Raw genomic sequence first — 14,448 nt, 5'->3', positions numbered from 1 at the left:
TTGTTTTTTTGACAAATATTAAAGATTATCAATACTTCAATATATTATAAGAAAAATCAAATTTACAAGACTAAAATTAACAAAATAAAATAAAAAAATAAGTATATAGGAAGGACAGTGACAGTATTTATATTATACATTTTATTTTAAATCTATACATTTTTAAATTTGTTTTATGGACACACAATTCAATTTCGTTCTTATATACCTACGGTATGATTATGACAACTAAGAAGACATGTACATACATTTTTCATTGAAAAAAAGAATAATGCTAGATATGGTTTAATTCGTCGTGTACGAATCTGAACATAGTTTGGCTAAACGATAACTACAAGCAAACATTCCGTCAAAACGAAAAACTTCAAGCAAACAACGTTATCATAAATCTATAGCTATCTATATATTTATCTGTACAGAAGGACGACAAGGATAAATTTTTAATTTTTTTTTCAGAAGCTCAATAAATTCTCCATTTCTTATGAAATCTAACAAGCAAAACCAACCCCAATGGAATTAAAAAAAATCTAAATAAGACACTATAATTTTTAACACGAATATAATAGAATAAAAATTACAATCCCGGGGGTCAAGTAAAATTTTTACTATATAAAATAATGGATACGTCGAAATATTTTCAGTAATACCAGAGAACATCATATTATTGAATAATAATAATTCAATGGTGAATATCAAATAATAATAGCACATTACACAAAAAGTAGATATAACAAATTGACTTAATAGAATGGATAATTACTAATAAAGTATATTAAAATATTATTCAATTAGTTTGGTCTAGTATTAAAAAGAGAAATATTGAATATGATACATTATGGTTTCCATTAGTCTCATTAATGAGAGACAAAAACAATTTTTTTTATAAGTGTTCAGCAATTGTAAATCCATATTATACATTATTAACTAATTTGCTTATGAAATTTATATATTTTATAGAATAATTTATCATAAATTAATCTTTACACAATCATAATTACTAACAAATTTATATATGAGATTGTTAAGACAAAATTCCAAATTAATGTTTTGATAATAATTAAACAAAATATTAATTAAGAATTTTAATTATGATTCTAAGTGTTTTTGATATTTAACATGTGTATTTGAGCGTGTTAAAACAAGTTAGGTACCAAGTATTTCAAAGCACATCTTATTAAAAATCAAGAAAGCAAAAACAGTCAAACGAATAACGTTCTTGACATATTTTTGGAAAACGAAGAACGTTCTCCATATTTGTCATAAACAAGTATGATCAGTTTTCTTTGTGAAAGATTGGATCCTGAAAGCTTTATTCATCTCATATCTTCATCAAGGATCAACCTAAGTCAGAACTATTCCAGAATTCGAAGGATCAAATACATGTTTCATGAAAAGTACAAAGCAATATCATTCTTCATGTGAGACAAATGCAAGTACAAAATTACAAGTTGTAAAGTACACTACAGTTGTACTTTCAATCAAGACATACACACTTGACTTAAAGCTAGCAATCATCTCAGACAACTCACAGGATCACAAGTACAAGTCAGTTCATCTCCAACCAATTCGAAGAACGATCTTGGATGTCAAGAACGTTCCTGGATTCAGCATAAACTCTCTTGCTTTTTGGCTGATCTTATCCATCCACTTTCTCATGAGAGTTGTCCTTATTTCAACGGATAAATGAGTTGTCATAAGCTCTCTTGAAACCTATAAATACAATTTCAAGATGAAGAAACAAAGCACAACTCAAAGTGTCAAGCAAAGCATCAATCATTCAATCATACTTTAATTTTGCAAGTACTCTTTGTGTTGTGTTAAAACTAGTAAAAATTGAGTTCTAATTATAGAATCTATTTCTCAAACAAGAGTTGAACAATATTCATATTCTAACATTCTAAAAATCATTACTTTATAACTCAATGCTATTTTGTTAACATAGCTTGAGTAATGTATAAAAATATTTTTATATTTTAAAAGATAACTTGCAAAATCCTTTCTGAAATAGTGTAAGGTAAACCAAAGGAAATCATTTCTAGCTAGAAAGATAGAAACTGTGTAAAGATCAAGATTGATATGTGAAAAACTATGCGACAACCAAGAACAATCTTGCCTTGAGCACTTAGTGGAAAATCTCACATTTGTGAGGACTAGACGTAACCCGTGTTTGAGTGAACCAGAATATATGCTTGTGTGATATCTCTATCTCTATTTATTATATGCTTTACAATCAATTTTTATTGATAAATTTGATATTGTTGTTTTTTCACTAACCAATACCGTTATTCGTTTATAACAAAGATGTTAAACTTTCAGTTTTAAAAAGTAATTTTAAAAAAGGGCCAGTTATAATTCAAACTCCCTTCCTTATAATTGACATTGTTACTTCAGATATGATCCTATTTTATACGTAAATTTATCTTCGGTGAGATGACATTGACGTAATATTAATGTAGATAATATACATATTTATTTAACATATTACATCATAATTTCTAACGAGATGTAATTACATTATAATTTAATTACTTTAATCGACATTTATAATTTTAGAGATATAATTGTCAATTCACAAAATTTTAAAATTAGTTAAACTAACATTTGTTTTTTAATAAAAAAATTGAAGGATAAAATTTTTTATCAATTAAAATGACATTAATAACCATTGTAACTTAATGTTACAAAATTAAACTCTTACCACTCATAGGATTAAAATAATATTTCAAATTTAGAAAAACAATTTGGCTATTCACCTATCACTATCCACTTGTACTCGTAGGATTAGTGTAATATAAGTCTAGAAAGTGAGGTTGAGATTGTTTACTTTTAAATCAGATTCCTCGTGTAACTTTGTTTATATCTCTAGCATAATTAATTATTATCTCTCATCAAATAATTATTTTAGGGGAGGTAATACTACATAGAAATTCAAATTATTTGATGTAAACTATGTTCTTTAAATAGTAAATTTAAACAATTTTTAAAATAAAAGAATTTCATGAGATATCTTGTCAAAGCTAAATTTAGAGAATTTCAAAAATCATATAAAAATTAAGAATCTCAAATCCCTCTTTATTTTATAATAATATATGAATAATAAAATAGTCTCTATTTTTGTTAAATTTAAAAATTTGACCTTATATGTTTCAAAATTTACATATTAGTCTCTATAATTTATACAAATTTTACAAGTTGACTCTTAATTTTTTTTTTCTTCAAATTTTGCAGATAAATTCCTATAAATTTTCAAAATACTTCCTCAATTTTTTCAAAATTTTATTTTCAATACCAATATTTATTTTCATTTTCAACTCAAAACTTTTAAAATTTATAAAACCTGACTTAAATCTAAATTCCAAACAAATTTATAAATAAAAAAATACAATTGAAGGACTTCAAATTTTAAATTCTTAAATTCTCCATTACTAATTAAAAGACACTTTAAAATTATTAGACTTATCAAACACAAAAACAGAGAATCCATTTCCCACAAACTTACCAAGATAAGGAAATCACCGTGAGTTTATTTCTATTCTTGACTATCTCTCTCAACTTTTTCAATCATTTTCCCTCAAATTTTCAAGTCATTATTTCCTCTTTTTGCATAAAGTTAAAAAATCCAAAAGATAAAGTTACCAAATGCAATCCAGACAAGGCAAAAGGGTAAGAGTCACAAGGGATGTCTGTCTTTTCATCAAGACGAGATTTATTCAACTCCACCATATCATATACATAATTTTTTGTTTGTACTAATATAAGTAACAAGATAACATCACATCTACACCGCACTAACCGCCAATTCACAACTACTCTACCCAGAAAAAAAAAGCCTTAAAACTTCAATAACAAACAATGCAGCACAAGATTTTCCATATTAATAACCGTTTTTATCACCACTTTTCATCCAACCTAGATAGAGAAACGAACCAACAAACGCGCATCTCATCACCATGCCCACGGATTCCCCTGTAAGTATTTTTCTTCATTTCATTATGACTTTCTAATTATAATTCATGCCCAATAATTAATTAATTGTATGTTTATTGAACAGGGTGGTTCAAGTACAACAATAGGGGAATGTATTTATGCGGCGTTGATGCCACTCATAGCTGTCGTCGAGGTTCTGGTTTTTGCTGTCGCAGGTTGTTTCAATTCTCATCCTCCACTCTCCATTTTTCGCAATCGCAAATCTGCTTATACATCTAATGACTTCGCGCGCCTTGCTGAAGAAACCAGATGTAATGTCACTCATTCCTTTTACTTTTTATTTCAATTTTGTTGTTCAATTGAATCAAAATAATACAATTTCCTTTTTTATTTTTTCAATTTTCAATTTTCATTCATTAGTTCAATTTCAAATTTTACTACTGTATGTTATTTTTTAATATTACATATTTTGACTGAAGTTGACATTTTAACATTGCACATTTTATGATGGGGGTGGATGAAACTTTAGAATCCAAGCATTGTAAAGGATTTAAATTTGCCTGCACCGACAATATCAAATATTTACTTAAGTGTTTACCAAGTCAAGTTTCTCTTCTTATTTGTTCACCGAGAAAACTGTGGTTTTGAGTTATTTTTTGACTTAGAATTACCTATGTATTTATTTTTCCTGGTTTTCATCTAAATAAGTGGTTTTCCTATTTACTATTTTTTTTTGTTTCGTGATTTTGTTGTCTCAAATTCAATTGTTTTATTTTCCGTTTTGGTTAGTGTTTGTTTGATTTCTCATCTTATTGCGGTATTGTTTGATTTAAATTGATATAAACTTCAATCAATTACTGATTCAACTAATGACTATGTCATCAACGTTGCAGATACGAAATCATGAGTATTCTGATTACTTTGATTTTGTCAAATTATTTATGTTTGTAGATAATTTTTTTTTATTTTTAGCAATGTTGAAAATGAATTTTGTTTTCTTTAAGTGTTCAGCCTAAATTTGTTTTATAAAAAAATGTTACACATTTAGCGTGTTCTGAAAGTCAGAATTGAATGAAGATCTGATAATTCATACTTTAATTTCAATAATTCATATTTAAAATTCGTCGTTATGGTTCTGATCAACTGAGTGGTGTTATGAGTGCGGCAAATTTATTTCCAATAATATGCTATAGGTGTTCTGTTTGTTATTATTTTATAATAATGATGATGATATGCACATGTTAAGATCATAAAATATTACATGATTGTAATAGATTCTCTTTCACGAGAAAAACAGCTATATAATTAAGTAAATAATAATAATACATCTAACAGAGCCGACTTTGTTTACTCTAATGGAGTACTCTTATATATTTGTTATTACTTATTAAAACTTTATGCAAGTGGTGTTTCAAGCCAGCTTTGACGGGTCCTAATATGATCTAGTATTAAATTTGTTGAAGCTGTGGAATTTTAGAGAAAATGAGGAGAGAAAATAATAAGGTTTGAATATTATTGATAATAGTTTTATGTTAGTTTCATTACAAAAGACTTAATACTAATCATAATAATAATGAAAGATATTCTAAGATATGATTATAAATTGATCATAGAAAATAACTCAAGATACTCTAATATAATATAAAAGATATTATAAAATATTTTCTAATATTTTCTGACACTCTCCCTCAAGTTAAAGCTTACAAAAAAATAATATGTTACTTTACAAATAAAAAGGATGGAAAGGCAATTCAGGGATGCAAGTGAAGTAAGAGAGAATTGTTATAAATATAACGTAGCCACATAATTGAAATGATCATCAGCATGAGAGAAATTCATGGCAAGTAATTGAATAAAACAAGGTCTGTTGTTCTAAAAGAAATTGCATTTGAAAGTTTCAAATCAATAATATCGGAAACTCAAAATATTTAAACTAGAATATGCTTCAAGGAGAGAGCGACATGATTCAGGAAAAGAAAGGAAAGACCACAGTACATCTGGGACAAATTGCCAAGATAAAGGAGTCATGAAAATAAAAGACATTGTCAGAATAACCATCAACGGAAGAAGAAATCATCACTAATATGATTCATATGTAGGAAAAGGGACACCACCAGAATGATCGTCGATGAGAATAGATGTCACTGTTATAATCTATTAGTAAGAACTAAATTGCATGACAAACACCAAAGAAGAAGCAACGCAACTCTAATGAAACGAAACCATGATTGATCAACGGAGTGAGAAAATGCATCCAAAACAGGAGAGACAATAGTTGTTTGAACAAGGTCGCATATTTTTCGTTGATCAAAATTGAAAAGTAAGGGCAGATCTGGAAACAAGAAGGAAAACCCAATCTAAGATGACTGAAACATTGTGCCGGAAGGCGGATAGACGCGCCTAAGCTCGAGGCTGTTGGGGGGGCGCGTGGAATGAACACAGAGGATCTTGAAGGCACATGAGCGCACGTGGAGCAACATTTGGCATAAAAAATATGGGTTGTGTAGATTGAGAGATTCTGCACACAATGGAAGTGGTTGTGTCAGAAAACTTTAAGCAGCGATAGCAGATGGAAGGCAGCAGTAGAATCTTGAAGGTAGTAGGTGTAACCGTAGCCCGAAACTAGAATACGAGGGCAGATTCGAAACCACGAGGTTGAGGCGCGATTGACGGACCAAGCAGCAACTGAAAAACGTCAAAATGCGCTGTGGAGACGACGACGAGTGAGATCTATTCGCAAGAGAGATTAGCAGCGCGTGAGAGTGCATGTGATGGCTTTTGGCGACGCGCTTTCGGGCATGACCTGATCTAGAAATACTGGCAGCAGCGGCAATAGCGAACTGAACGGAAAACGAGTGAAACGTGTCGGAATGTTGGAAAAGAGAAACTATGATTATATTCCCTAACTGTTGGGAACTCGGCAGCAGAATAGAGGCGGGATCGTTCAAGGAGGATCGAAATTGGCTCTAATACCATGTTGAAGTTGTGGGAGTTTAGAGAAAATGAGAGAAAATAATGAGGGTTTGAATATTTATTGATAATAGCTTTATGCTAACTTCATTACAAAAGACTCAATACTTATTTATTTATAGATAAACATAGACTCAATCCTAAATCAGGAACAAATCATAATAATAATGAGAGATATTCTAAGATATTTCTATGATTATAAATTGATCATAGGAAATAACTCAAGATACTCTAATATAATATAAAAGATATTATAAAATATTTTCTAATATTCTAACATTAAATTTTTTCTAACTACTCAACTTTCTTGTAAATCTATCTGATACTACCTTTGTCCGTCTTAAATTATTTTCTCTCCCCAAGTTACATCTTACATGGGTAAAGTAATTTTATCAAAAAAAGAAAAACAGATGGGTAAAGTAAACTTCTCAATTTGAAGTAAAAGTTTACCTTTTTAAAGTTTCAATCACTTCTAATTATGCTCTATCTCTTATAAGACACACTTTTAAACTGTATAATTATCCATTTGCTGGTTTGAATTTTGAAGAACAATAATAAGTTCAAATAATTGGCTTTTGTGCTGTTAATAATGCAGTTACTGTTAATGAAGTGGAGGCATTGCATGAGCTGTTTAAAAAGATAAGTAGCTCCGTGATTGATGATGGCTTGATTCACAAGGTTAGTTCAATCTGTCAAGTTGTTTGGGTATCTTACAATATCACTAGTCACGTAGTTTAAGTACCTTGAATTTATCATACAAATATATGAAGAGATAGAGGGAGATTCGAATAATCGAATTCAAGTTGGATAGCTGAAATAGAAGAATATTTTTGGTGCATAACATCAGAAAGATGTTATGGTAGCGAATGTTTGGTAATAAATGAACTACTAGAATATAAGAAAAATGTAATGTAAGAAAAGGGTTATAGAGATGAGAATTGTGTTAGATGAATGGTGATGAATGAAAAATGTAATGCATCAGAGAAAATTGGGGTGGCATCTTTTGAGGGAAAACATGGTAAACCTTAATTGGGAGCTAAAAATTTAGTCATTTTCATACAAAATCAATAGGAAGATAGCAAAGATAATCATTTGGTAAACATTTACATTGAGGATTTCACTTTAGTCAGTGATCATGATGCTTGTACTTTTATTCTTTTGTAGGTAGAGCTTCAATTAGCACTATTTCAAACCCCAAATGGAGAAAATCTTTTTCTGGATAGAGTAAGCAGTTCCTATATTTTTTTAGCCATGACATGTTTCTTCACGTACTAGATCAGAAATGAAGTTAAGTTATAATGGAATTACTTTATATTATAATGACTTTATGGGGAAAACCAATTTGCTGCATTTTAGCTGTAATCTTTGCATAATAGTCTATGGTTCATTGATTTGAGATGATATGAACTTTGGCTAATTGGTGGAAACAAAATAGATCCTCTGCAGTCGGCTTTATAGTGCAGTCGGCTGTAGAAGATCCAAGTCCCATGATAGCAAACCATAGCTTAAATTGAAATCACATATTCTATCTCCTTTTCTGTTCCATCAATAGAAACAAAACATCGAAGTAAAAAATAACAATTAAATTCGAGAGAATGTTACTTTTAAATAGACAAAGACAATTTTTAAGGTGTTGTTTTTGAAGAGTCCAATAAGACCATCGCTATTCTTCCAATGATGCCATGAATGTACTACTAATGTTGTGTTAAACTCCATGTCTGTTCTTTAGGTTTTTGATATTTTTGATGAGAAGAGAAATGGTGTTATCGAGTTTGACGAATTCGTCCATGCGCTCGGTGTTTTCCATCCTTATGCCCCTATGGATGAAAAAATAGATTGTACGTTCAAATTGAAAAGAATCTTTTAGTTTCATGCAAAGAAACTCAATTTGTGTTCATACCTAATTGTCTTTGTCCCATAATGATAATTTGCAGTTGCATTTAAGCTCTATGACCTGCGACAAACCGGATTTATTGAGCCAGAAGAAGTGAGTTTACTAATTCATTTAAGTCACATCATTAAGTATTATAAGTTTATTTAAGTGTTTGGTTAACTTGGTTTCAGGTCAAGCAAATGGTAATAGCTATTTTGATGGAATCTGAAATGAATCTTTCTGATGATCTTCTTGAAGCTATTGTTGACAAGGTCAGTTTCTAGTGAAACATGAAAATGTATCATCAATGGAAGATATTGATTATAGGACCTTATCTTTGTCTGCAGACAATTGCAGATGCTGATCAGGACAACGACGGAAAAATCAGTAAAGAAGATTGGAAAGCTTTTGTGAATCGAAATCCATCTCTCTTGAAGAACATGACACTTCCTTATTTGAAGTATGCGAAAATTCCTTTATGTGTGACCGCTCGTTCTTAGTTGGATCTAACTCTTTTAAAGTGAAACAACTCATATAACTCGCATAAAGTGTTACGTGAAATATCAATGAATGATATTATATGGACATGCATAATAAATCATGAATAAATTAAAATATCAACTATTGATTTTTTTCTCTTGTCAAATGCTTCATACTTCTATTCTCCTAGAAGTCTTTAAAACTATAACTAATTGTGTCATTTTGTCATTTTGCAGGGATATCACAACTGCGTTTCCTAGTTTTATTTTCAAATCAGAGGCTGAACTTTGAGGAAAAAGATGTGTTACTTTGGTATCAAGATTAAATGCTGTATGTTTGAGGCAAATAATTGGATGTTTCATTGCTGTAAATGGTAACAACAGAGGTAATTTGTCGACAAACAATCACGGTAGGCGACACCGCATAATTCCTGAAACCATACCTTGAAGCCAACAAGTTTTAATGTTTTGTAGCATGTAATTTTTACAGATCTGATTATATGTATATTCACATAACTAAGACTAAGTATACGCCTTTGGTTCCATTGTACATAGAGAGAGGATTGCAGTTACATCTTCAAGTGAAACGTCACGAGTTATTCAAAGTCTCAAGTTAGTGAGCTTGCCTTTGGGGTGACCAAGTGTATTTAGTATATTAATTTAATTTGAAGTATATATAATTTTTTTTATTGTTCATTTCACTAGAACTAAAACGTGGGATAATTATTTACTTCAAAGATAAATTTAATTTAGACCAGATTTTTTTCATGAAATTGATTAATCATCATTTTTCCTTTCTTTTCATTTGCCATGAGATTATATCTCATTATACATTCTTCTCCAAAATATAGTGTCTGTTTGGATCTATGTCACGACTTAGTCCATGTCTTTTGCTTCTCAATGTTTTGTGACCGTGATTTTAGGTACACATCCAAGCTAATAAATCGCAGGGCTTGTGTGTTTTTCTTGTTTTCCAACACCAGGAGTGATTTAAGAGTTGACAATAAAAACATAATAAGAAAAAGAACATATATTTAGTGTTTTAAAATTATAGATAAAAGTGTGGCGTTAAGATATTTTGATATTTCTTCTGATTTTGCAGTGACATTAATGTCAAATTCACCCACAATTATCATCTTGATATCATTATTATATAATCTCTATAAATATAATATAATATAATGTAGTGACGAACTTTATTAATATTTTATAATTTTAAAATTATTTTAAAATATTAATAACGTGAGAGATTATTTTGATACACGTCTACGATGTCAAGGACTAAATTTGATGTTTATTCATAATTATATTGTGACATAATTTCAAGAGTTTGATTTGTTAGTCTTCGGATCATATTTAAAGTGGTTGAGTTATGACATCCGTTTGAGAAAATTTTAATATTCACTGCTAAAATAAAATACTAACAACTAATACTTTTTCTATTAAATAAATAAATTTGGGATTGAAATCATATTTTTGGATGAGAATTACTCCTATATATTGTTTTTTCTTTACTTTTATTCAAATAAGTGTTTTTTAGATAAAAAAAATTTCTTTCATATTTTTATGTGATTTCGTTGCATGAGTGTGGTTTTATTTTGTTTCGACGTCTTGCTCATATTTGTTTAATTTTCCATCTTGTTGCGATGTTCGTTTATTTTAGATTGACATATCTACTTCAATCAATTATAAATTCAGGCAATAATTTATTCGTCAACTCTATAGATTCTAAAGGCAATAATTTAATCGTAAACACTATAGATTCTAGAGACATAAATATTTCAATCACTTTAATTTCGTCACATTATCAACATTTTTAATTTTATTTTATTAGAGTGGTACATATTTGTTCGTAGATTTTTTCTACTTAATTTTAGAATAATTGAATTTGTGTTATTTTTTTTATTTAATATATCAATTTAAACGAACTAAAAAATGGAATTTGAATTATAAGTAAATGAAATATAAAGTGAAAAAATAAAAAGATGATTATTTCAAGAAACTCATAACTTGTTATCATCTATTTATAATATTTATTTTTGAAAGAAGAAAAGAAAAGTGAGCATATATGATATGAATGTTTAAGCTAAGATAGCATTTGATTAGAGCAATGGCAGAAAAACCAAGCCGATCGCTGGTGTTATACGGTGACGGAATAGTTGGGTTGATGGATCCATCGCACAGTTATGAAAACCTTCACTCTCTCGCTTCCCTTGCTTCATGCGGTTTCTCTACTCTCTCCAATTCTCCTCCATCAGGTTCCCTTTTCTTAATCACTTCTTTATTCATTCATTGTTTTCTCAAATTCACTTTATTATACGTAGTTTTCAGAAACCGACGATGACAGAATTGTTAGAGAATTCGCCTTGCTTCTTGATTCATCCCTAAATGATCCAATTAAACAAACCTTACCTCATAGGTATTTTCTCTTGCTTTTTTTTATGCTATTCATTTTTAATTAAAATCATAGTAAAGCTTATGGAAATAAATAAAGTTGTTTTTTATAAAGTATCCCAAACAAACACTCTCACAAATACTTATGATAATGATAATTTAGGGGATGATAACATTTTTTTTTCAGTTAGATTTGTATGAAAATTTGTCACGTAAAACTTTTGCATTTTCTTATCTGAATATAGGTTTATGGGAATGAAAGCTGCTATATTGACCAACCATTCAGGGTTAAAATCTTTTAGTGCCAACCTTGGTTTCAGTGTTGTTCAGTTGGATGAGTTGGTTAAACAACATTCTTCTGAATCACAAGACAGTGATGTTGTAGCTGTTGAGCTTCTCAAGTTGCTTGGGTTTCAAGAAGGGAAGGTTCTTGACAATAGCCAATTTGATCTTGTTTTACTTCACGTTGGAGCTGGTGAAAAGGTCAATGATAGTGAACAAATTGCTGATGTGGAGTTTGTGGATGCATTGGTTGGTGCAATAATGAAACAAGCGCAGCCGGGATCAGACGTTGGTTCTCGGCTGCACTTGTCAGTTGTCATGAGCTATGGCAAGGTCTCGGAGAATGATGAATCCAGGTTTTCAGTGTTAAAGAGGTCTGATGAGAAGGACTCTTGTTTTTCAACGCTCTATCCTCTACAAAGTTATGCTATGAAAGGAGGAGTTCCTCGCAAGGATGTGAGGTAATTTAAGCTAGGCTTTGGTAGATAGATTATAGCGTGATAAAACTAAACATATGATTTCTGTTTCATGTTGGGTGCACTGCATATTAGAAGTAGAATAGGTCATGACATATGATAAAAAAAAGCGGTATGTTTTGATTCCACTGAAAACGTGAAACCAAAGAAAACATAGACCAATTTTAGATTAACTTTTAATTTATGAAAGCTTTTCAGTTAAGATAAGCTTATGGTTCTTAACATACAAAAATGTTGGGTTTTAGTTGTTTATGGGGAGAAGTTAAATTTCATGAGAAAGCTTCTGAAAAACTGAGATAAAAATCCTAATTTCATTTCATACGAGAAATAAGTTTAAAATATTCATAGTAATTGTAAGATTCTTTTCATATAAGTGCTTGTAGAGAAGTTTATCAAAATCGACTAACATGATTGGGTCTGTTTTGTGTGTGTGTACCAAGCACTAAGTGCAGTAGTTAATGATATCGCTATCAGTAATCATTGCTTTGTTTTTGGATTGTCTTGCATATTTACCTCCATACCAAATGAAGCAGGCACCATTCGCCCATGTTAATTGCTCAATTGCAACATGCTGTGACTCGAAAGGATAATGCACAGAGGTTTTCCTTCCAAGACTTCTTGGAGGTTTGTTTTGAGATTTTACTTCAGTTTTTATTCACAAGTTGGAAGTTTGTTCCAATCAGTGTTTCTATTTTTTTGCTTTGGTGCATATGAAGCACTGACACAGACAATATACACGATATTGACACTAACGCGTAGGCAATGATAATAACTTAAGAAAATAGAACTGATTGAATTTGAATGTAACTATATGTGTCAGTGTTAGTGTCGTGTTGTGTCGGTGTCAGATGCCGATACATGTTAATCACCAAACACAATTTCAATCTAAAGCGTCGGTGCTACAAAGTTACAAGACGCTGCTCAGCTCTTTGTCCACATACTTTAAATCTTTGATGTTTCCAAGTTATTGACCCAAATCATGTGTTTGAGTGTTTCTGCTCATATGCCACGTACAATTGATTCTGTAAGCGTATGCAAGCATAATTGTTAGAGCATAAAAATGCTAGCAACTCAATTACTGATGCTAAATCACTACTTTACTTGAGTTTTAAAGATTAACCATGATTGGAAATTCTCTAGTGGCAGGCTTGTTAAATGACACTGTAATGGTTAATTACTGTATAATTGCTTCACTTTATGTGTTTATTTTTTCGTGTCTCGCAGAATGGTGGAAATCTTACAATACCGGCAGATAGGTTCTTGCATGAGATAGCCTTTAAGATGTGGAAAGCTCCAAAATATGGAGCTTGATTCCCAGTCCCCCTCTTCTTTTCAACTCCTTTTAAGTCTCTTGCCATTGCAGCAGAGGTATTTGAAGACGTTCAACATGGTCCATTGATGCTGATTTCACGTTTGTCTTGTATTCTAAATTATGTTACTTCATGTAATAACCAAGATTTTGACGATTGGACTGTACACCTATCTCATCCAATTTTATCTTTGTAAAAAAATTACTCTTTTCAAGAGGGACTTAGGAGTAATTCAGCATTTTGATCTCTCAAAATTGAAAGAGCTGGAAAATTTAGTATCTCAAATTAGTAAAATAGCAATTTGATATCTTAAATTAAAGAGCACCAATCAATAATTTAATCCACTCATAATATTAAGGATCAATATGTTGATTTAATCAAAATTTCATGCTCATCTAATAAAAGTGTCTTTTATAAAACTCTAGTGACTTTTGTAACACTACACGAGAAATATTTAGGTGGCTGTTTAGTGGTGAATTTGAAGTATAATTAATTATATCATGTTTTTTTAATATTGCAATTTTAACTAAATTTGATACTTTTAACCAAACGACATTTCAGTTTCACTGGTTACTAATTCACAGGTCAATATCATTGCTTAAAAGAAATATGAAGATTTGCAACTTAATTCAAGAGTGCTTGAATGAGATAATTTGGATATCTTTCAACTTAACCAATAGTCTCGAGTTTCCAGGAATACAATAGAAATTCAATTCTTGAGGGAGAACTTTGCTGCT

General features: G+C 30.2%; 2 protein-coding genes across 6 annotated transcripts; both read left to right on the top strand.

Annotated features, from left to right (window-relative positions):
* Positions 1-3,754: 3,754 nt before the first annotated feature.
* LOC101509616 (calcineurin B-like protein 10) lies at positions 3,755-9,945 on the top strand. Of its 2 annotated transcripts, XM_004498849.4 has the most exons (9): positions 3,755-3,968; positions 4,052-4,238; positions 7,493-7,575; positions 8,062-8,121; positions 8,627-8,735; positions 8,832-8,884; positions 8,962-9,042; positions 9,118-9,230; positions 9,487-9,945. In XM_004498849.4, exons 1-9 carry the CDS (start codon positions 3,951-3,953, stop codon positions 9,539-9,541), a joined length of 759 nt encoding a protein of 252 aa, XP_004498906.1. In that variant the 5' UTR covers positions 3,755-3,950; the 3' UTR covers positions 9,542-9,945. The 2 variants fall into 2 exon arrangements, with proteins under 2 accessions (XP_004498906.1, XP_004498907.1); XM_004498850.4 differs by lacking the exon at positions 8,062-8,121 and having other exon boundaries at positions 3,808-3,968.
* A 1,341-nt stretch (positions 9,946-11,286) lies between these two features.
* On the top strand, positions 11,287-13,965 carry LOC101508458 (uncharacterized). 4 transcript variants are annotated; one of them, XM_004498845.4, is made up of 5 exons: positions 11,287-11,507; positions 11,581-11,668; positions 11,889-12,386; positions 12,932-13,025; positions 13,626-13,965. In XM_004498845.4, the coding sequence occupies exons 1-5, from the start codon at positions 11,360-11,362 to the stop codon at positions 13,710-13,712; spliced, it is 915 nt and encodes a 304-aa protein (XP_004498902.1). In that variant the 5' UTR covers positions 11,287-11,359; the 3' UTR covers positions 13,713-13,965. The 4 variants fall into 4 exon arrangements, with proteins under 4 accessions (XP_004498902.1, XP_004498904.1, XP_073223677.1 ...); XM_004498847.4 differs by having other exon boundaries at positions 11,290-11,507; positions 12,935-13,025; XM_073367576.1 differs by having other exon boundaries at positions 11,301-11,507; positions 11,574-11,668; positions 12,935-13,025.
* Positions 13,966-14,448: the final 483 nt, after the last annotated feature.

Source organism: Cicer arietinum, chromosome 4 (genome assembly GCF_000331145.2).
Source record: "Cicer arietinum cultivar CDC Frontier isolate Library 1 chromosome 4, Cicar.CDCFrontier_v2.0, whole genome shotgun sequence".
Lineage (NCBI taxonomy): Eukaryota > Viridiplantae > Streptophyta > Magnoliopsida > Fabales > Fabaceae > Cicer > Cicer arietinum.
Note: the sequence above shows the minus strand (reverse complement) of the source record. Positions and strands in the feature narration are given on the sequence as shown.